This window comes from Equus quagga, chromosome 5 (assembly GCF_021613505.1).
Source record: "Equus quagga isolate Etosha38 chromosome 5, UCLA_HA_Equagga_1.0, whole genome shotgun sequence".
NCBI classification, from domain to species: domain Eukaryota; kingdom Metazoa; phylum Chordata; class Mammalia; order Perissodactyla; family Equidae; genus Equus; species Equus quagga.
Genome location: NC_060271.1, coordinates 37,480,895 through 37,506,249, shown reverse-complemented (window position 1 = coordinate 37,506,249; position 25,355 = coordinate 37,480,895). Strand labels below are relative to the sequence as shown.

General features: G+C 56.3%; 1 protein-coding gene across 1 annotated transcript; it reads left to right on the top strand.

The window, feature by feature from the left end:
• The first annotated feature begins 7,808 nt into the window (after window positions 1-7,808).
• Window positions 7,809-24,542, top strand: EFHD2 (EF-hand domain family member D2). The gene is made up of 4 exons (XM_046662798.1): window positions 7,809-8,173; window positions 20,420-20,567; window positions 21,674-21,808; window positions 22,828-24,542. Exons 1-4 carry the CDS (start codon window positions 7,872-7,874, stop codon window positions 22,957-22,959), a joined length of 717 nt encoding a protein of 238 aa, XP_046518754.1. The 5' UTR covers window positions 7,809-7,871; the 3' UTR covers window positions 22,960-24,542.
• The last annotated feature ends 813 nt before the right edge of the window (window positions 24,543-25,355 follow it).

The following is a 25,355-nucleotide window of genomic DNA, read 5'->3' as shown; positions in this document are numbered from 1 at the left end:
GTCAGTGAACCTGTTTGTGCTGTGGATCAAACCACTCAAAACTTAGTGACTGAAAATGATGAATATTTATGATTTCTCATGATTCCATGCGTCACGCTGGGCACTTGTCCTGGTCTGGGCTGGCTTGGCTGGGGCTGGATGATTTAGGATGGCCTCATGCACAGGCCTGGTCCTTGGCAGGCAAGTTGGGTTAGGGCAGTGGCTCTCAACTGGAGGCGATTTTGCCCCCCAGGGGACAATGTCTGGATATAATTTTGGTTGTCACAACAGGGGTGGTGCGGGGAGCGCTAACATCATCCAGTGGGTAGAGGCCAAGGATTGCTAAAAATCCTACAGTGCACAGAACAGCTCCCACACAGCAAAGGCTTATTTCATCCAAAATGGCAATAGGACCTAGAATGAGAAGCCCTGGTCTGGTGAGGCCTCAGCTGGGACAATTTCTCTCTTCTTAGCATGGTCCCTCATCACCCAGCAGGCTAGACCAGGCTCCTCCACGGGGTGGTGGGCACAGGTTCCCGAGAGCAGCAGGAGAGAGCAAACCCCTTTTCAAGTCTCTGTCTGCCTTGTGTTTGTTAATTTCCCCTCACACAAAGCAGGTCACATGGCCAGAGTCCATTTGGGAGGGGCTCCAAATTTTTATCTACCCAAGTGCAGTGTTCTGTTCTCTGAAGCTGAATGCATTCCAACCGACACAAAAGGAGAAGGTTACCTGGATTCCTGAAGACTGTCTGGTTCCTAGCTTCTTTCCTTGGGAAGGCCAGTTCCAAGGCCTGCCCTTATGTTCCACTAGGACCCTTTATATCACTCAAGATTCTTGTGTTGTGAACGACAGAAACCTCCTGTGGCTAACTTAAGCAGAAAGGGAGTTAAAGGAAATGAGGAAGGTTGGAGGATCAAAGGGCAAGCAAGGCTGACGAGTCAGGACAGCAAGGAACTGGCCTTTTGTCCCCATCGATGCCCCCTTTTGCTTCAGCTGGTTTGTTTCCGTTATTTGCAAGCAAAATGGCCTTTACTAAGACACTCTGCTACATAGCCCCACCGGTAGCTCTCAGCTTTCCCCTGGGCTCATACGAAAGTACAACAAGGCATCTGCAGACTCCCCTAAAACTCCCAGTCTTCTGATCCCCCAAGAAGCTGACAAACAGCTTCCTTCCACCCTTGCCAATGGCGGCCCGCGTGGATTCTTGGATTCGTGACTTTGCAGATAACGTGCCCTTCTCAAGCAACTTGGCAGAGCCACCAACGCCTGCTGTTGGAAAAACCAGAGTCATGAAGTATCTGTGGAAAAAAATAGCTTCCGGACCTGCATTCCGAAGTGCGCTCCTGGTAAGTGGAGTAGCTTCCAATTTTTTAGGGTCTTAGGGTGAAAGCAATACACTAACGAGGAGCAGAAACCCAAAACCTGCTAATGCTAATGTGTTCCTCTTTTCCGTGCTGAGGCCTCCTGACGCGGGAGTTAGGGTGTCCAGTGAGGGCAGACTATTCCGGCTTATCAGCTTGGCCTCATTTCCATCAAGATGTGCCGCTTGCTTCCGTCTGCTCAATGTCCCAAGTTGAGGCCAATTCATGACCTTATGTGCCTGCTTTTGTTTTTAAACATTTTTCTCTGCCCATCTCTTCCCAGGAATCCACAGCAATGCCTCTGTCCTGCAGTGGGAAGCGTTAGTGGGCTCTTTGTTTGGAGCCTCCTCCCCTCTTTAGCATATTGCTTTCATTCCTAAGACCCTAAGATATTGGAGGCAGAAATTGTATCTTCTGGCTAACTGTAGTCTTCTCATCCTAGAAATCAGAGGTGCCCTTTGACTGATAAATCACTTTTATGGTTAAACAACCAGACTTCGTTCATTCAGGCAACAAATCCTGGGTACCTACTATGCCCCAGGTACTAATGATACTGTGCTAGACCTCGTGGCCTCGACCTTGGCTCCCCTTTCTTTTCACCTTCTAATCTGCTGCTCTCCTGAAAAGGTGTTGGAGTCATTAATTTACCGGGTATATGGCATGGGAGAGCTCACCTTTGACGTTCACACCCTCTTTTTTGACTTTCAAGGGGATTACTGCTGGGCATTCTGGAGAGAGCTGCATGCAGCAATGACCGTCTTCTGGGAGTTTCTTTGTGCCTTTCAATAGTTGGACTTTAAGAGTTAATGATAGCAAACTTTTTATAGTGTCCTTGCCAGCCATCGGATGCTGTGCTCAGCACGGTCCAGACATTATCCCACTATGTGCATCACTCCTATTTTACCATGAAAACGATGAGTAGGTAAGTAACTTGCCCAAGAGCGAGAGCATCAGAGCCCAAACTTCATACTCTTGACTGCTCCAACATATCACTTTCCTCAGCGAAGTCCAGGAACCAGCTGGTTATCTACCAACCAATGAGGCAAGGGTCAGCAAACTTTTTCTGTAAAAGGCCAGACAGCAAGAAGCCCTTTTCCTGGGAAGGGCCATGTCTCTTTGTGGACCACAGGGTCTCTATCTCCGCTACTCAACTCTGCCATTGCAGCATGATGTCTAAACAAATGAGTGTGGCTGTGTCCCAATAAAACTTTATTTATAATAATAGGCAGTGGGCAGACAGGCAGAGCCCATGATAAACACTCACCCAGACTGATTATTAAGATCTTCAGGGCTGTTGCCTGCCACATGACTCCCAGGAAACCAGATTATCATCATTTCCATCATCGACACTTTTACCACGCGCCATGCACTACACTAAATGCTTCACACAGATTTTCTCATTTAATCTTCTCAAGTACTCCAGGAGGAGATAGTTATTGCCATTTTATAGACAGGGCAACTGAGGCCTCTGGAAAGGTGAAGCGACTTGCCCAAGGTCACCCCACTGGGATTGTCAAACCCAGATCCTAACCATTACACCACACTGCCTTTCACCGCTACAGCCCTGCATCTGGACAATAGCGAGTTTTGCCAGTGGGTCTGGAGGCCTGCCTTCCACTGGACCACACCCGAAAGGACCAAGCCAGAAAGGACACACCTTCGTCTAGGCATCCTGGTTTAACAGCCCCTCCTGAGAGCACCTGCTTTTCCCTCTTAACACCTCAGGTCAGGGCTCCCTGGCCTCGGCGCCATGCTCTCTCTTTCAGCTGACTTTGCCTATCTCTGCGCTGTGTTAATTTTACAATTTGCCTTTCAATTTCCCAAATTCTCAGGTGCCCCTGCAGCCACATGAAGTGTTTATCTGCACCCTCCATTTATTCCTTCCTTGTCTGCAGAGCAGAGAGCTGCTAAATGACCTCTGGGCCACACTGACGCCCAAGGACCAGCAGGTCACCCGGCTCCAATCTCTCTCTGATGCTGCCGATGCCGTCCTCTGAGGAGCAGGGGACAGACACTTGAGAAGCTTGTTTTTAAGAGCTCCTGTTAACTTTTGTGTTGAGTCATGTGGGTGCATAGAGGTGTCACTTTAGCAGCTTCTCTTTCTTGGCAGTGACCTTGAGACCTAAAAATGGGCCACCGATGCTTTGGAGGGGACACTGCGAAAACATCCAGTGCGTCCCCAGCCCTCAGGCAGAGCAGGTCATCGTGCATTCATGTAACAATTATCTCTCCAGCGTGTACCTCAGGCCAGGCCCCATGCTGGGCACGGAGGAGCCAAAGCTGAACCAGACAGACTGGTCCCCTCCCCCAGGAAGTTGTGTTGCGGGTAGGGTATGTCACATATTTTATTAACAGCCTCCCTGTGGGCTGTCCCAAGTGCCAAGTCCCAGGCAGAGGAGGGTTTAGCAGGAAGAGTTGTAGCCCCTCCCAGTCTCCCAGTGTGGGGGCCCACAAATCTCGCTCTTCAAACTGGGTAGTCCTGCTTCTTGGCGCCACTCTTGCGCATGACCACAAGACCTCCAGGACCAGAGCCCGGTGCCCAGCACACTTAATAAATATGTCTTGATTGCCTGGACGTAGGCGCATACTGCTTTCATAGCATAGTATAAAAATCGGAACCAGCTGCCTATATTATTGCCATCTTTGGAAGGAGTCCAGGAGATGAGGCATTGCTGGGGTTTAAGCCACAAGGTGCACACACACACGTACTCTTTGAGAGTTTAAAACAGGACTAATACTCAGGCTTGCCGGGTGTTAAACTTGGACCCTGAGCTGCCTGGGACTTGACAGAAGCAGAAAACACACTCAGCTTTTCTTTGGCTGGCTGGCCCAGCTGGACATATGCAACTAATCTGAAAGATGATTTTGGTTTTCAAGTGGATTCACAGCATCCACGATAACCACAAAAAGAGAGCTCCACAGACAGACAGGTTGGTTTCTCAGGACCTGTAAATGGGTCTACCTGCAGCTGTTGGCCCATCCTACCCTCTTCCTCCAGCCCTGCTCAGGGGATCCCGTAAGCAACTGCCTGACACAGATCCTTCCCCACACCGCACCTTTTGCACAGCTTCCAGACTTTGCAGGAGGTGAGAAAACCCAGGCTGTGGCCCCATTCCCTGCTCTCACTCCTCCAGTCTCTCCAAATGAGTATTTGGACTGTCTCTGAACCTTGACCTCTGTGCATCTTTCTCAATCAATCAAGGGTTTCCTGGTGACTACGGAGTGCTTGTGATGATTAATTAGTGGGCTGGTATTTGTAAAGTGCTAAGTGAGTGGTGCCGTTTATGAGCCAACTTTTTATCTCCAACGGCCTCCCTAATCCCCTCTCGTTTTCCCAGCATCTCTGGCTGGAGGGACCACCCAGTTGTGTCAGGCTCTGGAATGCTCCTCAAAGTTCATTCCATCTGCCCCTATCGCCCAAGAGTTCCTCCCTACTCCTCTCTGTTTCTCCCCCCTCCTTTGTCAAAGTGCTATTGTTTTTCTTAATATTACCTTACCCCTCCCCACAAGACAGTTATACAAGGAGATGTGGGAGGAAGAAAAGAAACATAAGTCAACGATGACTAAGTCTGCCCCGCTGCCTTGCTGCAGGAATACTGTCAGAATTGGCGCTCACTCCCCCTGCCTCTGTAAAAATCCTTTGCTGAGGGTGTGATTTTTCCTGAAGATCATTCTTTCCACATGACCAAATGCTGTAATGCGTAACCAGTCCAGATCGTTTCTCTCTGCCTAAATCCACGCCTGGGGCATGGCACTCAGGGTCATTCCAAAATGATTTCCCCTAATGAACCGGCGACTGGGAGTTCCCGGAAGTTTCACAATTAATCGGTGCTCATCAGTTATCCATGTTTTTCCTCCCTTCGCTATTTCTTTGACTTCTGAAGAAGTGCTTTTCCTGAAGGCCAATGACCTCAGAAGGAAAAAGTTCAAATAAAATGCAGCCCCCAGCATGCATCTCTGACTTTAGATCAACAGATCAACAGCTGCGTTTAGAGGCAGGGCCCAGGCCCAAGGTCTCCAAAGTGGGGCAGAGCCCTGGGCAGCTTAAGGTCTCATCCTGTAGCCACAGAGCCTCAGAGCTCTAAAGCCCTGAGATCCTGTGAGAAAGTCAACCCAGGAGGTGTTAAAAGGGCTTACCCATCCGGGCAGCATTTCCTGAGCTCTGCCTGAGCACAAGAGCAGCAAGGCCTGGCTGTCCTGCTCCCCTTTGAGAAGATGCAATAGATAAGGAACAAGAATTCCCCCAGCCAGGCATCACGGGGCCCGCCCTGCCTCCTGAGGGTGGTGTCCACACAAGCCAAATGTCTACTGACCGAGGAGTTTCATACAGAGAGCCCATGTGAATAATTCAAACCAACACCCCAGGTTTTTCACATATATTTAAGTTGTTTTTTAAGATGGCAAACCCTCACATAATCTCATAACTATTAAAAGTTTGCTCCCATGTCCAACAGATACAAAACATTTCGTAATAAAGGCAGCCCTATTTCATGCAGACCCGTTACAAATCATAGGTTGGGGCAAGTTGAGATTTACTAGATTTTTTGAAAGTAATTAGCTGCTTTGGGAGGAAAACTAAGAATTTGGCAAACCCAAGCTTCTGCAGACAGAACTTTTAAAGCTTTGATCTACACCCTGTCCCTAGTCTTTTGCATTCAATAAAAAACAAACTATTGTCCTTCTGTTGGGCCCTTGAAGGCTGCATATGGGAGACACAGAAACCTGCCTTTTGTAAGTAGCTGGCCCAAACTGCCCAAGACCGACAGAAACTTAATTCTGAGCTTTAAAGAAACAAAATCATGTCATGAAAGCTGAACATCTTCCTTGCACTCAGAAGCAATCTCAAAAATAAGTTATGGAAAATTTCACATTTTCTGAACCCTGGAGTTTTTTTTCTCAATTTCATTCTTTTTTCAAATGCCTTTTAAATTAATTCAGCAATATTCTTAAACTATGGCAAGTTCTGTTCTGTGCAAATCACTCTGTAACAGCTTGCTGGCTTTACGTTCTCAAGAGCGCTCTGCCTCCAAAGCATTGGTTTTGTACGCCCTGCATCCATCCTCTCTCCGCACGGTGACTGACGGGAGCGGCTTCTGCATCGGGGTCTTCAGCATCGTCCTAGCATTTTATTTTATTTTATTTTTATGTTTTTAAAGATTGGCACCTGAGCTAACATCTGTTGCCAATCTTCTTTTTCTTCCCCCCAAGCCCCCCTGGGACATAGTTGTGTATTCTAGTTGTGAGTGCCTCTGGTTGTGGCATGTGGGACGCCCCCTCAGCATGGCCTGATGAGCGGTGCCATGTCTGCGCCAGGATCCCAACCGGTGAAACCCTGGGCCACCGAAGCGGAGCGCATGAACTTAACCGCTCGGCCACGGGGCGGCCCCTTGTCCTAGCATTTTAGAGAAAAAGCACAAAACATAGTCTTCCTTCTAGATTAGTGATTCTCCAACTTCAGAAAGCAGAATTCCGCTGGGTGCCTGTTAAAATGCAGATTTCTGGAAATCCACTCCAAAGTTTTGCGTGTCTGGATTGGAGCCTGAGAATCCGCATTATTACCCAGCCCTCCCCGCCCCCCACCCCGTGGTTCTGATGCAGGAGGTCCACGGCTTTGCAGTTTTAAGGTGACAGACCAGACCACAGAGAGCAGTCCTCTCTGCTTCTTCCCGAAGCCCCATCCACGGGCCTTGGGGGAGGGCATCTCTCCTCTGGGGTCCCCACAGACACGGCAGCATCAAGATCTCCCTGCCAGTTCCCATAAAGCAGAGTCACAGGCGACGACCGTGGCCCGGCAGCTATTCTGCCAAGTCATCCGTGTGATGTGCTGGCCCAAGGGGACGGGACCAGCCTCTTCCCCCTTTCGTTCTCCCCCTGTCTCCGAGGACCGTTCAGGGCTGAGGCCCAGACTCATCTCCTTCTCAGCTGCTGGTCCATCCTTTTCCAAAAGATGCAGCAGCTCCAGCTGCGCTTAAATCTAAACGGGGATTCCTGCTCACCGGGTCCACCTTGTTCAATACCCCTGCAACCCTCATTGAGAACGCCAGTGTGTAACATCCAGTCGTCTCCATGGCAACCAACAGGGTGTCACAGACACAGGATTACGCCTTCATGGCGTGGGGATTCCGGAGAAGGCGTTGGGGGCGGCGCCCCCTGAGCCCCTGACCCACATCCAAACTGCAGGGGAAGAGTCCCTCTTCCCGCCTCGGTCCCCAAACCCCAGCCCGACCTCTCCTGCTCAGCTGGCACAGTGAGGACGGCGAGCGGGATGCACTTTTACAGAGCCCCCCAAGCTTACGCGGGGGAGAGCAGCGGGCTCGGCGCTCCCAGCACACTTGGGCCCGGGCGGTGGAGACCAAGCCCGCGCGGGCGCGGGGGCGGGGAGCGGGGGGGCCCCGCGAGGGGCGTAAGTCCCACCTTCGGGGGCGGTGCCTGGCGCCGGGGAGTGTCAGGAAGAGGAAGAGCGCGGCCAGAGGCGGTGCGGGCGCGCGGCGAGCCGGGGCCGAGCCGAGGCGAGCGCCGCGCGGGCCACCATGGCCACGGACGAGCTGGCCAGCAAGCTGAGCCGGCGGCTGCAGATGGAGGGCGAGGGCGGCGGCGAGGCCCCGGAGCAGCCCGGGCTGAACGGGGCGGCGGCGGCGGCGGCGCCCGACGAGGCGGCCGAGGCGCTGGGCAGCGCGGACGGGGAGCTGAGCGCCAAGCTGCTGCGGCGCGCCGACCTCAACCAGGGCATCGGCGAGCCCCAGTCGCCCAGCCGCCGCGTCTTCAACCCCTACACCGAGTTCAAGGAGTTCTCCAGGAAGCAGATCAAGGACATGGAGAAGATGTTCAAGCAGTGAGTGCCCGCCCGACCCGGCCCCCCACCCACCCCGCGAGCCGGCCTCGGGCCCCCGACCCTCGACCCCGCGCTGCCCCGGGACACTTGCCGCCAGCCGGGCGCCCCTGAACCCCGACACGCCAGGGGTGGGGACCCCGCGGCCCCTTCCAGATAATCACGAGGCTCCAGGATCTCCTCCCCACCAGGCATGTGGGTCTGGGAACCCCCGGCCCCTGGCACGCCACCCCTCCTCGTGGTGATGCTGCCCCCACCCAAAACACCATACCGCGCACACGGAGTGGGGGACCCCACGGGTCCTTCCAGATAATCACGAGTCCCCAGGAGCCTCCACCGCCCCTGTACACATGGGTCTGGAGACTCTGGGTCTCTGGCCTATTAGTGACGCTTCCCCCACCATCCTACCCCCCGTACACTGAGATTGAGGACCCCGTGGCCTCCCTTTCTCGCTCCCCAGCTACTCCAGTTCCCCGCCCCCACCCCAACACGCTGGTCAGAAACACCCACCCCCCAGCCCCTCAACAAAGGTGCCCATTCCCTCCACCCAGGCCGCACCTCCTCCTTTCATTGGGGTCCTTTCATTTCCTCTCCTTATCTCAGATCCCCCTCAACACAGGTTCTGGGCAGGGACCCCCACCCGCTCATCCCCTGCAGTTAGTCAGCATCTGCTAGCAAACTGTGGTCAAAGACCCTTGAGCCTCTCCTACTCCTACCCCCATCCACTCTGTTAGTCAGGACCCCAATCCTGGACCCTCAGGTGGTCTCCCTACGAGGGACCTTCCATCCCTGTCCCCCGACTCTGCGGGTATGTACATCCCCCCCTCTTCTTGAGGGCTGAGCCCCCTCCTCCCTCCACTCACTGTCCGTCCCTCCCATTGCCCTCCCCACCCCCCTGCACCCTGCAGCTTTGCAGTCACTGGCCCCCTGCTTTCTGTCAAAAGGCCCCCATCTCTCCCCCCTTCTCCCACTGGGTGCCCCCTTCCCTCCCCACACAGGGTCCCCGACACCCCACACCTTCCTATCTGACTTGCCTGGTTGTTTCATTCCTACCCTTTACTCCATATAATTCCACACACTGCCCTCAGCAGGTTAGACCGTCACCCCAGGCCTGTGGGCTCAGCCCTCCTCCCCCCCCAAAAAATTAAAATCTCTGTGAAGAGACCAGAGAGAAAGGCCTCCCAGTCCCCTTCTGGTCCCTCTCTGGGTCCACTCAGTTGGGATTGAGATGGTCAGCCAGCCCCCCTCCCTTTGGGACACTGCCCCACTTCCTGTTGCCCATCCCCTGCCCCGGGCTCCTGGAGAGGGAGCGGCCCAGGAGTATGGCCTGGAGTGGATCTGGAAGGGGCTAGAACCATCCTGAGGCCCTGTCTTGGGTCGGGGAGTGAGGAGGTCTTGTTCCCCCTGGGATAGGCAGCCCAAGGCTGAGGGAGAGGTGCCGGCCCCACCTTGGCTGGGTCAGGAGGTCGGGGCAGGTCGGGGCTGTGTGTCCAGGCGGCGAGCAGGAAGCCCAGGAAGGGGGTGTTTTGCAACCCCACAGCTTGAGAAAGGTGCTTTCCCACTTCCCTCTGCCTGTGGAGCGGCCGCTTCTGCATTCGGCCCCAGCACAGGGGAAGAGGTTTTTGGTTCTCGGACCTGGGGAGGGCTGGGGGCCCCATTCTTTTCCAAGAGTCACCCTGTGGGGGGAACTGAGTCTTTACCTACCCTGGGCCTCTGCATGGAGTCCTTGAGCCCTGAGGAGCCTGTCTTTTTGACACCAGGGTCTTGGTCGGGAGTTCTTCTAAAGTTTCTTCCAAGCCAGAGGCTGGTGCCGTCGGGAGAGCAGAATCTCCAGGATTCCAGCCCGCATGGCTGGAAAGCTCAGGCCTGGGTACAGCCTTGCTGCCTGGAACTTCCTTGTAGAGCCGGCCCTGGGGGAGGGCAGGGGAGACCATCCCAGCCTTGATAGTGCAAGGCACTAAGGAACTCCTTAGTGGCTTCCTCCCAGCATCCCCGTGACATAGAACCATAGTCATCACCATGGCGCAGTTGGGCAGTCTGGGCACAGAGAAGTTCAGTAACTTGCCAAGACCACACAGCTAGGAAATGATGGAGCCAGGATCTGAACCCAGGTCTGTGACTCTAAATCTTCCCTTCTGGGTTTCCTGTCTCGGACATCTGTTTCCACATGGGAAATGCGCTCCTCCCACACCCCCTTCCATGCTCATGGCTGGTTTTCTGCCTCGTGGACCCACTGCCAGCCCACATCTTCTTTCTCTCAGAGTCCTCCTTCTCTTGGGCTTCCACAGCATCCCTACCCCCTGTCAAAAAAAAAAAAAAGATGGAGCTGTTTGTTTGGGAGAACACAGACCCCCTGACGAGCAGGGCCTTGGGAGGCTGTGGCTCAACTGGAAGGGGCGCATGGCTGGAGGAGTGGTCTTGAAGCTGCGCTCGCTGAGCACTCTCACTTTTTACAGAGGCATTTTTGGTGTTAGTTTGACGAGGGGTACTTTGATGAAGGCTCGGGGGAGCTGAACCCCTGCAAGCCATCTCTTTGCACCACTCCTGCTTGCTGGGGCGTCTGCAGGGGTGAGGGGGGCAGGAAGGGGCCAGGGAGCTAGACTTCTAGGAAAGGAAGTGCTGCCCGCCGGGGGCCCTGGCGAGGATGGAAAGCTCCAGATTTTGTATTCAAGGAAACAAGGCTTCACTGTGCCAGCCCAGCCCAGCCCAGCCGACTCCCGGCTGTGAACAACCAACAGACAGGCTCTCACGGAGGACAAAACCCTCGTTCTGCTTCTGCTGTCCGAGTGGGGCTGCAGCCTCCTGGGTCCAAGCAGGGCCGAGGATCCCAGCCAGGGCTCTGCTGAGAGACTCCTGCCCTGGTCCCCAGCTCCCTGGCAGGGAGGAGGGGAGGCCAGCCCCCCCGGGGGGAACCCATCCACCAGAGCCGATGGGGAGAGGTCAGAGGCATCTGGGAGTTGGCCTTTCCTTGGAGGCCAGGAGCTAGGAAGCCTGGGCTTCTGTCCTGGCTCTGCCACTGCATTACCCAATCTGCCTGCCGTCTCTGGGCCTCAGTCTTCCCATCTGTAAAAGGAGCAGGCTATATCTGATGATTCCTAAAGTTTGATTCAGCAATGACCCCTTATTTCTGAGGGGTCCTGAATCCTTCTGGATGGCAGAACTGCCTTCCAGAGTCTTCTGGTTCCTCCATTCGGTGTTCATCAGCACTCACTTCCTGAGGATGGGGATGGCGGGAGGAGAGAGGGGAGAGAGGGAAGACAGACGATCTCTTCACCATCACTGACCTCACACTACAGCTGGGCAGTTTCCTGCAAGGAGAGACCTGGAGGGTCAGACTCCAGCCTTCTCCCCATTTTACAGAAGAGGAAACTGAGACCCAGAAGGGTGCAGTGACTTGCTTACGTGCCCGGGGAGGTTTTCATTGGCTGAACCAGAGCATCCTTGTGTGTACAGTGGGGATAGTGGGCCCCACTCCGGGGCTGGGCTGGGAGGAGGTGAGCTCTGGCACTGTGCCGGGCACCTGGGGACACCGCGTCAGTGGACCCTGGACTCTCTGTTCTCCCACCCTGTGTGGCTTCAGGCTGCACCCCTCCCTCTCATCCCACCCTCTCCCCACCTCTCTCTGCCCGTTCATCCAGGCCTGTCTCTGGGACCCTCCAGGCAAGGGGGGAATGCTGTGGTCCCAGAGACCCTCAAGGGCTCAAGGCTCAAGGCCGGCAACAGCCCTCGTGGGGCTCTGCGGGGTTTTGTAAGCCGACACCTGCCCAAGAGGTAGGCAGCCCTGTAATTCGGAACCTGCCAAGGAATCTGAGGAAGATGCCCCAGTTCCCTGCTTTGCTCAGCCTCTCCCCAGCCGTGTCGCCTCATGACCCCTTGCGTCAGAGAGGCAGGCTTCCCTCTCCTTCTGGACGCCTCCTCCCTCCCCAGGCCTCTCCCCTCCTCTCCACCTGCTCCACCTCCCAGGTGTCTGCTCAGGGCCTCCCTGCTCACAGCACCTCCCCCAGAGTCCTTCCTGGGAGACAGTACGGTGCAGTGGTTAAGGGCACGGCCTTCGGAGTCTGCGGCCCTGGGCTTGAATCCCAGCTGTGGGCCCTGGGGCAAGGTACTTAAACCTTCCCAGAGCAGGGAGAATAACAGCACCCACCTCACAGGGTTGTTAGGAAGTGCTTAACTCAGTGCTTGGCACAATTTGAGTACTTACTAAGTCCTGCGGCCCTGGGGTGGTTGTCTGGGCTGGCAGGGAGGCAGCAGCACGGAAGCCCTGGCTGCCTCCGCTTATCCTCCGGGGAGCTGCCGGCCTGGCACGACCCTCTTACTTTGAGCCAGACCAGCGGACACAGCATGAGAACCCTCCTTTGCTCCTGCTGCCAGGCACTCTGATTGACAGCTACGTACAGCTTTGATCAATAACAAAAGTAGGGAAACGAATTCATTATCAGTTAATTACGTGGCAGGCAGGTGGCAGAAAAAAGAGCACACAGCAGGTCTGGAGTGATCTCAACCTGGACTCCAGTCCCGGCAGGCTGAGTCTGGGCGGGCGCTCAGCCTCTCGGAGCCTCGGGCTCCCTTGGGGTGAAGAAGCTACCAGGCAAAGTGCTGAGGATTAGGCTTACACGAGTCCGGAGCCTTGGGAAAGAATCCATCACGTCTGGTCTGTGGGCTATTAAAGACGTAGATGACGTTCTTGAAAAACATGATGTCCACTCAGTTGATCGTTCATCCGACTGATATTTGATTTTCTGCTGAGTGCAAGTTCCAGAGAATTAAGGAAAGAATAAAGTTCCTGCCCTCAAGAGGCTTAAAGTCTCGCAGAGAGCAGCAGTGGATAGGGGCCTTAGAGGGTCGAGAGGATGGGCCCACAGGGCTGGAAGTGAGAGGTTCCATTTCTTTCTTTCGACCATGAGCACTGAAAGTTCCCTTGAGGGCGCCGTGATGATCTCCCTCCACAGCCAGCCCCCTGCCTCCACGCCCTCCCCTTGTTAAATGGAGCCGCCAGGTCTGGTGGTCCCCAAAGGAGCCTATGTGTATTATTTCGGGAATTGAATTGAATTCTCACACCAGCACAGTGAGGTGGTGCTGTCACCATCCCCATTTGCCAGATGAGGAAATGGAGGCTCAAGGAGCTTGAGTCCCTTATCCAAGGTTATAATAAGTGGCAGAGGCGGGATTAGAACCAGGTCGCCTACAGGGAGCTCCAGAGGCCCAGCGAGGGCTGTTCATGGTTGGGAGCAGGGGGTTCTCGGAGCCTCGGTGGGGGAAGCCCTCTGTAGGGGTGGAGAGGGCGGGTCCTTCCACCTGCAGCTGCAGGAGCCTGGCTTCCCCGAGATGCCCCGCCCCTGGGGAGGGAGGATTTCCCAGCCTCACTCCTCGCCCTCTGCTCTTCCTGCTTCCCCTTTGACTCTGAGTCACCTCTCCTCTCCCCCGCCCCCAGGGACTTTTGGTTCCCCATTGCTTTGCACTTTCTTGTCTGCCGCCTCCTCTCCTCCGTGCCCTCCGGGTCCAAGGCTGGGCTTCAGCTCTGAGAGTCCAGGCTCTGGGTGACCAGGCCCTGCTGCCTACGGGGAGGCCCTTTCTGTAAGGCCAGCCCAGCCGGAGGAGGCGGAGTGTCTGCCACCTCAGCAGGGACAGTCCGCACACCCTCCAGCAGCCGAGTTCCCTCTAGCCACCAGCAGCCTTCTCCTTGGCCGACTTCCGCTTTTCAAGGACTGCAGAGAACCAAGGGCTCTGTGCCAGAAAGGTGCAGCTAGAGGAGCCAGACCCAGGGGTTTCTGGGCTGTGCGGAGGCCCTGCTCAGCCCTTCCCAGCACGCGGCCCTCAGCTGATGGAGAGGGCCTCTGGCGGCCGCTCTAAGATGATCATCTCCCATTTCACACACAGGAAGACTGGGTCTCAGAGAGGTTTACGTGACTCGTCCCAAGTCACGCAGCTAGTAAGGAGCGGAGATGGGATTTGAACTTGAGTCTGTCTGACTCCAAGCCCCTCCTCCCGGGGGACCCAAATAGAGCAGCGTAGCATCCCCCAGGAGCTTGTTAGAAATGCAGATTCTCGGGCCTGCTGGATCAGAATCTGCATTTTAACAAGATCCACCAGGTGTGCACACTGAAGTTTAAGAGGCGCCAGGCCACCCCACGGCCATCTTCCTGCCACTTGCCTAAAGTTGACCTTCAGGAGAAGCGCGTTCCTCAGCCTGAGCGGTAGCAGGTAACAGGCCGAATAGGGGGAAGATTAAGTTAAATAATAAACACTGGGTTAAATTAGACATTCAGTAAATGTTTGTTGCAATCACTGTTATAACAATAATTACTATTAAGAGCAGGCAGGGCCGGGGGGCAGGGGGACTGGCACGCATCCCACTGCTGATGCTACAAGTGGAGGGAGATGCCCCTCCTGGGCTGGGATTCAGCGTGAGGCGGTTGAACCCGGACTTAGGATGTCCCCAAGCCGTGACAGCCCCCAGCAGATTGCCATCAGCTCCCGCTTGATCCTTGGACTCACTGAAAAGCCACTGGGGAGCCGTGAGCAAGGCACACGGGCGCACACACTCGCATACCCTCTCCTTGGCTGACACAGGGCACCGGATCAGTGTCAGATTCCGCAGATAGGACTAGAGGAAGTGGTGAGCGGCTGGGCTTTCCCCACATGAGTCAGGCGATCTGGGGTGGGGGCGTGCAGGCACCGATGGCACCGCTGAGTAGTCCTCACTGAGCGTGGGGGCGTTCACCTGCTTGGGGAGGCGGGCAGGGCTAAGCTGGCTGCAACAGCAAGGCTAGAATTTTTCTGTGGTCCAGAACTTTCTGGCTCCAAGGGACCTGCCTTCCGATTTCACACGACAAAGAATACAGGCCCAGGAGCCAGTGGGGCCTCCCCAAACAGGATAGGGGAGGACCAGGTCTGTGCATTTGCTGAGACCAAAGCTAGGTGGGCCTGGGGGTCTTCGGTCCATAAACACCACCTTCTCCAGCTGTCTGTCCTCCTGGGGACCCTCCTGGGCAAAGGGGCCATCAGCAGAGGCCTGGGATGGGAATCAGAAGGGACAGAATTGGCATTCCCTGTGTCCCCGGTCCAGCTGCTCCACCTTCCTGCTGTGGAGCAGTGGTGGTGACGACTCCTCATTCTGCCACCAGACTGCACAGCACAGCTGGCGGGTGCAGAGGGTCATCCATGGGGAGCAACTTTCTAATAGTTCCAAAGCCAGAAGGAGCTGCCTTAGGGAAGCAGTGAGCTGCCCGTCCTCAGAGGTATTCAAGACACCAGGCAGGAAAACTGCTTTGGGAATCAGACCCTCACAAATGGCTAATTGAGGTAGCCTCTGATACCCCTCCCAACCTGAGGTTCTCTGGCACAGGGTCTGGAAGCAACAGGACACAGCATAGTAGTTAAAAGCATGTGTTTTTCATCAGGCCTGGGTTTGGACCCCAGCTGTGTTCTTGTCCAGTATGGCCTCGGCCAAGTCGCTTCCTCCCTGAGTCTCGGTCTCCTCATCTGTAATATGGGGATATTTATGCCTGCTTCGTGGGGTTTTTGTGAGGATCTGATGTGAAACCCTTGGCACGGTGCCTGGCCCATGGTAAGTGCTTAGCACAGAGTAGCCACTAATGATAACATTGTTAGGAAATGGGGACAAGCCTGGGGGCAGGGCCAGGGTGTTGATACCGAATGCTGTAGGAGCCAGCCACCGCCCACACCCACGGCTCCTGGGTATCAGAACCCCGGGGAGGAGGAGAGCAGCTGGCTGGGGCCTGCTCAGCCCACAGGGGCAAAGTCGGCCTGGGTAGTGGCCGGCTGCTCCACTTTCAAGGGCGGGTGGGAGGGGATTTTGTCACCAGCATCCAGGGCGGCAACTGCTGAGCCCTCCGTGTCGAGAACTGTTCGGGGGGAGGCAGGAGGAATGTGGGCACGGCGCCAGGGGCGGCAGCCTCCCTCCAGTGCTGGGAAAAGCACTGAGCTCCCGACCCGGGAGCTTTGTTACCGGTGCTGTGCATGGGATGGTCCCTCCCCTGCAGGCCCCACAACAGCCTCTCAGCCCAGCCTCCCCCAGCCCTGCATGCTTGAGACTTTGGGATGGTCCATGGGACCAGGAAGAAGGAAAGCTTCCAAGTTTTAGAATCCTGCAGTCCTCTGGCTGTGTGGCCCTGGGCTGGTTCCTGCCCACTCTGGGCCCCAATTTCCCCGCATAACATGAAGCAGATAGATCTTGTGAGCTGACCCTCTTTCTCTGGACACTCTGAGCCACCTGCACCCTCAGTTCTAGCTCAGGGAGAGGGCTGATGGATGAGAGGGTCCCCAAGCCAGGGATATGACTGTTTCCAGCCTTCTTGGAACATCATTCACTCCTATGTTGGTAGTCGTACACCTGCTGGTGGCACAGTGACAGTCTCCCCCTTTGTCACTTCTCTGCCTGCCAGAGGAAGGACAAGAGAGTAATCTAGGGCTGAGGCTCCTCTCTCCCTCTGCCCAGAGAGAGAGCAAAAGGCTCTGTCCTGTCGTCTTTCCACCTCCCCAAGTGTCTGGGTCTTTGAATCAGGCCTAATGTGGGGAATGTAGTGGGACCGTCCAAGGAGGGGAGATGCTGGAGGGACCTCTGGGTCGTCCTGTCCAGCCCCTGCCTCCAGGCCAGCCTCCAGCAAGCATTTCCTCCCAGCCAGGTCCCATCAGGACCGGTGCCCAGGGGAGAAGCCGTGATACTTTTTATCATTATTATTCTTATTATCGTCACCATTTTTATATTATATATGCGAAGTCCTTAATGTGGTATCTGGCACACAATAGTTCTCAATAGCCACTATTATTATTATAATGAAATTAGCAGGTTTTAAGCACGAACTATGTACTAGGCATTTTATATCCATAATCTTATTTAGTCTTTAATCCTAAAGGTAGATATTAAGAAGAATAACTTATTATTATTAAGTTCTCCTGTATTAATTAAGTGCTTACTGTGGGCTAGGCTCTGTGCCAAGCACCTCCTTGGATTGTCTCTTTTAAGCCCTGCCTCAGTCCTGGGAGGGGTCCTTTGATCCCCATGATGTCAATGGGGAAATTGAGGTTTCTGGGGTCAGGTGTCTTGACCCAGGTCACCCAGTCAGCAGGTGGCAGATCTGGGGTTTGGACCCAGGTCAGTCTCAGCAGAGTTGATGTCAGCACAAACTCTCAAGGTCCTCTTCAGTCAGCTTAACCCTGGAACTCGGCTGATCCAGTGACCCAGAGCCCAGCCACACCCAGGCACATGGTGGATGTCTGCTCCGCAGGGGGGTCATGGGAACAATCCCCTCCAGTGTTGCCTCCTCTGGGGCCCCACCTTCCACCCCAGCACCTGGCACCCTGGCGCCTGGCCTCTCCCTACTCTGTCACCTCCCCTTGGCAATTGATGCATTGGTGCTGCGGCCAGCCCTGGATTGTCCCCCTGGGGGCCGGAGCCCGTCCTAGGTAGAGCCCAGACCCAGTAATTGATTGCCCCTTGATTGATGCAGGCAGCGGTTCAAGCCGCACTTGGAGTTGCAGCCCAGCCAAGCCTGGGAGCTGCCAGAGACCCGGAGATGCAGAGCCCAAGTTTCCGTCCAAGTTTGGACGCTTTATCTGCACTTCCTCTGAAACTGAGCCGCCCCTGGCTGCAGGGGAGCCCCGTACACTGAGCAGTAAATAAAGCAGGGGCTCAGGAGAGGCGGGTGGGGCTGCAGAGAGAGGAGAGTGTGGGAATCGTGGGTTGGGGGGTCTGAGATATCGGACCAGGGCCCTCACCTCTACACTCCTGTCCCCTAATCGGTCACACGGGAAATAACATCAGCCTCTCAGGACTGCTGAGCACAGGGGTTGTAAAGAGAAGATGCCTGGCACATAGTGGGAGCTTAATTACAGTAATGAAACCTCACTGTAGGGTGGCAGCTGCCATCTCTGGAGCCAGCTGCACGTGCCAGGCGCTGTACTGAGCCCTCAGGGTGGCCCGGTGAGAGGGCACTGTCATCCCAGGCTTCTCGGCCTTAGCGGGAGGCCTCAGGGTCCCAGTCCACCGACCCAGGCGGTCTGCTCCCACCCTGACTTGTCACCCCTGACCGCCACTCTAGCACAAGTCCAGAAAGTGGCAGGGGATTGTCATCCCGAGGGACGCAGAGGAGGGAGGCCATGAGACGGCCCAGGAGGAACTGACTCCCTCCCCAGGCTGCCCAGGCCTGTCACTGAGGGTCCTGCTGCAGCTGCCCAGCCCCTTGCCAGCTGGCACACAGGCTCTGAGGTTGGAGGAGGGGCCTCCACCGAGTCTCCCACAGGGCCCCTCCAGCTCTAAGTGGAGCCTGGACCATGGGACCATACACCGGCCTGGCCCTCCCCAGCCCCACAGCCCTCGACCACATCCTCTCCCATCTGCTTCCGCCCCAGCTGTGGCCACTGCCCACAGGGACCTGTGATCCATCTGCCCTCTCCGGGTGCTCACCCCACGGAGGGGAAGAAGGCCTCAGGACCCTCTGTCCCCTGCAGGGTTCCCAGAGGCTCATCTTCCCTGTGCTGCGTGCGTCACTTCCAACCACTGACTCACTTGCTCGTGAACTATTTATACCCCTCGTGCAAATGCTCCGCTCAGCGCTCCCGGCAGACATCTCTGTTCTGCTGGCAGCCCAAGGACATGTGGAGGGGGGCTGGGCACAGAGCAAATGTGCAGGTTTATGAGCCCAACACGCATGGAGTGGAAGCCCATCTCTTTCCTTTACTGCTGTGTGACTTGGGCCAGTCCCTTAACCTCTCTGAGCCCCCATTATAAAATAAGGTTATTACGAAGATTAAGTCAAGTCTGTAAAGTTCCTGGCACAAAGATTTCAAAAAGTGGTTGCTATTAGAAGTTCAAAGTCATGTGACACTTCAGTGTAACTAGAGATGGGGAAGGAAACTGGGGAGCCCTGAGGAAGGCACAGGCATGAGATATGTCTTGATGTAAGAACTCCAGGTCTCCAGGACGTAGGTTTTTGGAACTCGGTGCCTCTATGTCACACTGCTGTCCCCACCACTGTCACACAGTCAGCTTAGGTTAGGGGACTGCAGTAGCTTTCTTTAGACTCAGGCCATTTTGCTGTCAGCACTCTCCCCAGCCCACCAGGAGACAGTCAGGCTGGTGATTGGTTAGCTGATAAGAGGGCCGGGTGGTGAGGCTGGCCTGGTGGCACAGCGGTTAAGTTCGCATGTTCCACTTCGGTGGCCTGGGGTTCACTGGTTCAGATCCCAGGTGCGGACATGGCACCACTTGGCAGGCCATGCTGTGGTAGGCGTCCCACATATAAAGTAGAGGAAGATGGGCACAGATGTTAGCTCAGGGCCAATCTTCCTCAGCAAAAAGAGGAGGATTGGCGGCAGTTAGCTCAGGGCTAATCTTCCTTAAAAAAAAAAAAAAGAGGCCGGCTGGGCTGTGTGCACAAGGCCACATCTGCCGTGCTGGGTGCTCCAGGCACTAGCAGCACCTCCCCAGTGGGTGACGGGGCCTGGAAGCCATCTCTGACCCAAGCTCTTACCACAAGGAGGCTGGTCGAGAGGGACGTTTAGACTCTGCTCCCCACCCCATCCCTGTCCCTGTGGGGCCCTTGGCGGTAGAAAAAGGAGACCAGAAATGTGCAGAGCAGAGACACTGGTCACCCAATCATTATTCCAGCCCTTTCCAGCCCCCGAGCCCTATCCCCACCGCTCACTGCAGGCACCCTGCACAGCCTGTTCCCTGAATACGCCCGGGGCCGCCTCCCAATTGGCCTCTCTTCTGTGACCTCTGGCCCTGCCCTGTGACACGTGGTACCTTCTGCCTCCCTCCTGGGTGGGGAAAGAGAATAGAGGAGAGATGGGACCAAGATGTCTCTCGAGCACCAGTGGACGTTCCGGTGTGCCGGCTGGTCCTGGAGATGATCAGAGATGCTAACCCTTCCAATCCATAGCCCTGTGGTATTGTGAATTCTTTCTCTCTGCTTGTAGGTGTCACATTCAGTACAGGAAGGCTGTAGTTTCATTTCCTTGTGTAGCAGACTTGTCCAAAAGTTAGTACTGCTCAACACGTAGGAGGCCCTGTAGTGAGCTCAGCATCATCAGAGGTAACCACGTTGTAGCTGGGCCACAAATCAGGACTTCACCTGGGCCAAGATCTCTTCCAGCTGTGAAAGAATGACATGTTGATGAGAGGTGCCCTCTGAGCCCCGGGCTCCTTGCCCTCCAGCTTGGGACTGCTCTGACTGCTCAAGTATGAGGTGTCAGAATGTCCTTAGGCCTCTCTCTCTGCGCCCACAGGTACGATGCCGGCCGGGATGGCTTCATCGACCTGATGGAGCTAAAGCTCATGATGGAGAAACTCGGAGCTCCCCAGACCCACCTGGGCCTGAAAAACATGATCAAGGAGGTGGATGAAGACTTCGACAGCAAGCTCAGCTTCCGGGAGGTAAGCCCTGCTCCCCAGGGAGGGTAACACCTGAGGGCTTGGTGGCACGGAGAGCCTAACCCCCTTTTGTCACTGGGCGACATTGTCCTTGCGCAGCCACTGTTGAATGGCTGACAGTTGGCTGAGGCTTCAGCAGGATCCTGGAGCAGGCCTGGGGGTTCTGAGATGCCTTACATGAGAAGGCGGGGCATCTGTCCCTTCATGTAGTGAGCACTTACTGAGTGACTTCTGTGTACCTGATGCTGCGTGGGCTCTGGGAGCACAGGGAAGGGCCCTGGAGTTAGAGGGGGAGACACGTGAAGAGTGAACTAACAGGGTGCTATGATTCAGGGGAAGGGGGGACAGACGGAGGGGGTGGCGTGTGCTGTGGGTCCAAGAGGACTGGGCACTGGGCTGGGTGGCTTCGCTCCGGATCTCACCCAGGCCTCGCTGTGACGCAGGAACCGTCAGCAAGCCTGGTTACAGAGGAGGAAACGGAAGCTCAAAGCCAGATAGCACTGGGACTGGACCCCAGGCGGCAAAGGGTTAAATGCCAGGGTCCAGGCTCAGAGCCTAGAGGAGGTGGGGCAAGAGAACGGTGGGCGGGGCGCCTGGAAGAGGAGAGTCCCAGGGAGGAAGGGGTGGGCAGTACCGGATAATGGTTTGGAGTCAGGACAATCTTTCTTCCATCACTTCCTGGTGCTGAGATTTGGGGCAGGTGTTCTCTTGTGTCTGAACCTTCTGTAAAATGGGCCTAATCGTGTACCATTAGGACTCAGTAACTGCGATTAGAGCGGATTAGTTGGGGGAACAGTGGAGACAAAGATAAGAGGCTCTTGATGGGAGCGAGCATGGGCGGAGCAGGCCTGCAGGAGCCCTGGGCCCTGGAGGGCAGGAGAGGGCTCAGATGGGCAAACTGAGGCCCAGAGTTGGCGGGGGGGGGGGATGTCACACCGGCCTGTGCAGGGACACAGAGCACGGAGGGGCGAGAACCCAGACCTCTGGCTCCCAGTCCTGTGAGCGCGCCTCTTTTTTCTCCAGAAGGCCTAAGGCTGGGCCTGGGTGTGGCCAGGAACTTCGGCCCCTTCCCGCTCTCCCTGACCCCACGTGCTTTTCTCCCTGCGCAGTTCCTCCTCATTTTCCGCAAGGCGGCGGCTGGGGAGCTGCAGGAGGACAGCGGGCTGCACGTGCTGGCACGCCTCTCCGAGATCGATGTCTCCACTGAGGGCGTCAAGGGGGCCAAGAGCTTCTTTGAGGCCAAGGTGAGGACGGGAGGGTGTGTGGAACCCGGGGTGCAGGGTGCCCTGACCCTGGCTCGAAGACGGGGTGGCCAGGCTATAACAGGACCCTGGGTTAGCTCCAGGGTCACAGCTTCCCCTTCCGGTCCCTGCTGAGGCTGCAGACAGGAGACGGGGAGCTGACGGCCGGGCCCGGCTGGGCAAGGCCCACTGTGTGCACTCCTGGCTTCTGTCACCTCCCATCCAGGCTGTGATCTTTTCCAGCTTCCTCTTTCTCTCCCAGCCCCAGGGGTGGGTGAGGGGTGTGTACTGTTGAAGAGGGGACAGGGACCACTGTGAGCTGCTCCTGGCACACACAGCCACCACCCTAAAGGACTGGGCCATAAAAGGTGGGCCCAGGAGAGAGCAGAGCAGGCCCAGAAACATAGCGCTGGCTCCCAGGGCCTCTTGGAGACACCAGCCCCACCAGCCCCAGCCTGGAGGGAGTGTGACAGGCCCCAGAGGCCACCTTCCCTTCCAGCACACACTTAGATGGAGGGGACATGTATGGCCCCTGGGTCCTGCCTTTCCTTGTTTCTCCTTCTTCCCATGTTAGCTAAGAACCTTCTTTCTCAAGGCCACTCCCGCCTCCCTCTGGGCTTCTAGGGTGGATGGGATGTTTCAGGGTTCATCAGTGGGACCAGGTTGCAGTTGGGCTCCCCAGGACGGGAAACAGGATGAGGATAGCAACATCAGAAGCTTCCACAGATAGGACCCATGCTATGCAGCCGCCAATGAGTGTGCGTTCTCTCTTTTAATTCTCCCAACGAATCCATGAGGTCAGGGTTATTGAGCACCAGGCTCTAAATGGAGAAACTGAGGCTCAGAGAAGTGAATGAAGTGCCTGGCCCAGGCCAGAGCTAGCGAGAGGTAGAGCCATGCGTGTGTTGATGGGAGCAGCACAGGAGAACCGCAGGCCAGAAGGGACCCCAGAGAAAGCCCGCCGTGGAGGCGCAGAGACCCCCCCCACCCGGCCCTGACCCCCCTAACCCCCGCCACCCCAGGTCCAGGCCATCAACGAGTCCAGCCGCTTTGAGGAGGAGATCAAGGCGGAGCAGGAGGAGAGGAAGAAGCAGGCGGAGGAGATGAAGCAGCGGAAAGCGGCCTTCAAGGAGCTGCAGTCCACCTTCAAGTAGCGAGGCGCTGGCCCCAACCGCACGGCCCTGGCTCCGGCGCCCCGGCAGCCGGCATCCGCGGCTCTGTCTGAAGGGACCACACTGAAAACCTAAACTATCTGTGAACAGAGCCAGTCGAGGGGTCTCCCAGAGGGGTCCAGCCTCTCCCCGCTCCTTTCTGCTGTCCTCGAGGCCGCAACACCGGCGCTGGCTCCCTGCCTGGCCCGGCCCCCCTGGCGATTCCCGTGTCTCTCGCACCCCCGGCTGCCCACCACCTCCTCCAGCGCTGCTTGCTGCTCCGAGCCCGGCTCCTGGCCCTAGGGCTCTCCCTACCCCGTGTGCCTGCCCCCTGTGCCTCTCCCTTTTCACCTCCTGCCCCACCCAGAGGCCACCTGCCCTTAACCAGCAGGCCGCACTGCCCCTGGGGCCTTCTGAGTCCCTTCCTAGACTGGGGGAGCAACAGATGGCAAGAATTGTGGCCGGCTCCGTAGAGCTGGACCTAAGGAGCTGATGAGAGGCACGAGGGCCCCCGCGCCCACACCTGTTCCTCCAGCCCTGCCTCCTCTCTCTGCTGGAGTCACGGCGGGAGGCTTCCATCTTGGCAAAGGGATCCAGGCCCCTGGCGCCCTGTGCTGACTTGGAGACCCCAGCTCTCTGGGGCCCAGCGAGGCAGGGGGAGGGGGCAGCTGTGCCAATCTACCTCACGTGCTCACCCTCTGCTGGCCATGCCATGGATTGTGGGCTGGGAAGGTTCTGGGGGCAGAAACCACCTCTCCCTAGTCCCCCCAGCACGGCCTGAGGGTCCCAGGGGCTCTGGAGAGAGCAGGGTGGGGAGGGCCTGGCCCCATCATAGGGAAGGAAAGCAGCGCCCGTCTCCACTCTCCAGGAGGCATCCAAGAAGTGCTTTAAGCGGTTTGCATGGACCCGGCAGTGGTGAGCAGGGGGCCTCGCTCGGCCCTGTCACGCCCTCCTTCCCCGAGTGATGTTCACCGCCTTGTCACCAGCGACAGGACCTGTCCCCTCACACCCACCCCCTGAGGAAGCATGGGGACCCCAGCCCACCCTGTGCCCATCTCCAGACGGGCCTCAGCCATGCCTGTGCCACCGCCCAGTCCTGCGCAGCTCTCAATGTGCTCACTCACGCGTGTGCGTGTCTGTGTGTGTGTGTCTGTGTCCGTCGCTGTGTCGTGAAACCGTGCCCGTCACCCAGTCCAAACGAGTGAACGGCCATCGAAGCCACAGTTATGCAACTTTCAGTGTGTGTCGTGACAGTGTCACTGCTTTTTAAACTCGATAACTCTTTATTTTAGTAAAATGCCCCCAAAGTCCGTGAAACTCCCATTGGACTTGCAGAGGGTTTATTTTTTTGCCCTTAGAATCTGCAGATTAGGAGGTGTCGACCCCAGTGCAGCAGCCTTGGCCTGGATTGCGTTTGCCTTAGCAGATATGTTTATACAGATGAATATAAAAAGTTCTTTTTCTTTGGGCTTATTGCTCTTTTTTTCCCCCTCCCTTCTCACCCAAGAAAAAAAAAAAAGCTACTTCTTCATTCGGTGGTACGATTATTTTTTTTAACTAAAATCAGATAAAATTCTATATTCTTATGTGTGTGTGGTTCTTGTCGGTTGGTGAGGGAGGGGAGGGGCGGGGAAAGGAGGGGACAGGGATGAGGTCACCTGGATGCTGGGGCAGCATTTGCTCAGGTGGCTCCCGTGTCATGTCAGATGCCAGGAAGAAGATGGGACCCTTCCTAATGGGAGAGGTTGAAGTTGATGCCCACCCGCTATGACCAGGCACTAGGCTAAGCTCTTTGCATGTATTAACTCATTTAGTCCTCAAAAACAACCCATGAGGGGCGTGCTGTTTTATTCCCAGACAAGAACAGGGAGACCCAGAGAGTCCCCCAGAGGCATTCGGGGTGGAGGATGCAGACCCATGCGCTCAGCCCCGGGCCCATGCCCCCACCCATCCAGCCGTCACACCTGGTGAGTTCAGAGGAGGGGGTGTACCAGGAGTGGCCATGCTGATTCTGGATTGATGCACCCAAGGCCCCCCTCCGAAACTCTCCTCCCCACCCACAGACACCCCCAGCCTCCCCCACCACACACAGGCTGGGGTGGTAGGGCGACAAGGAAAAGTGGGGTGCTCCCCTTGTGGCTTTGGACAGATTAGGCTCCCACTGGGGCTCAGTCTCCCCATCTGTTTGATGTGAGGGTGGCCTGGGGTCCCAAGGTCTTCCCAGCCCTGTGGTTTCCAGGTAGGGCACCCCCCTCTCCCAGGTGCAACCTGAGTGGGGGTGTGGGTGGGAGTTTGGGATTAGGCTGGGCACCGCTGCCCCCAGGTGGACGTGGGTGGTACTACAGCAGCTAGGGTGCCCTCCGCCTGGGCTTCCTCACAGGGAAGGCTGCGTCCTTAAG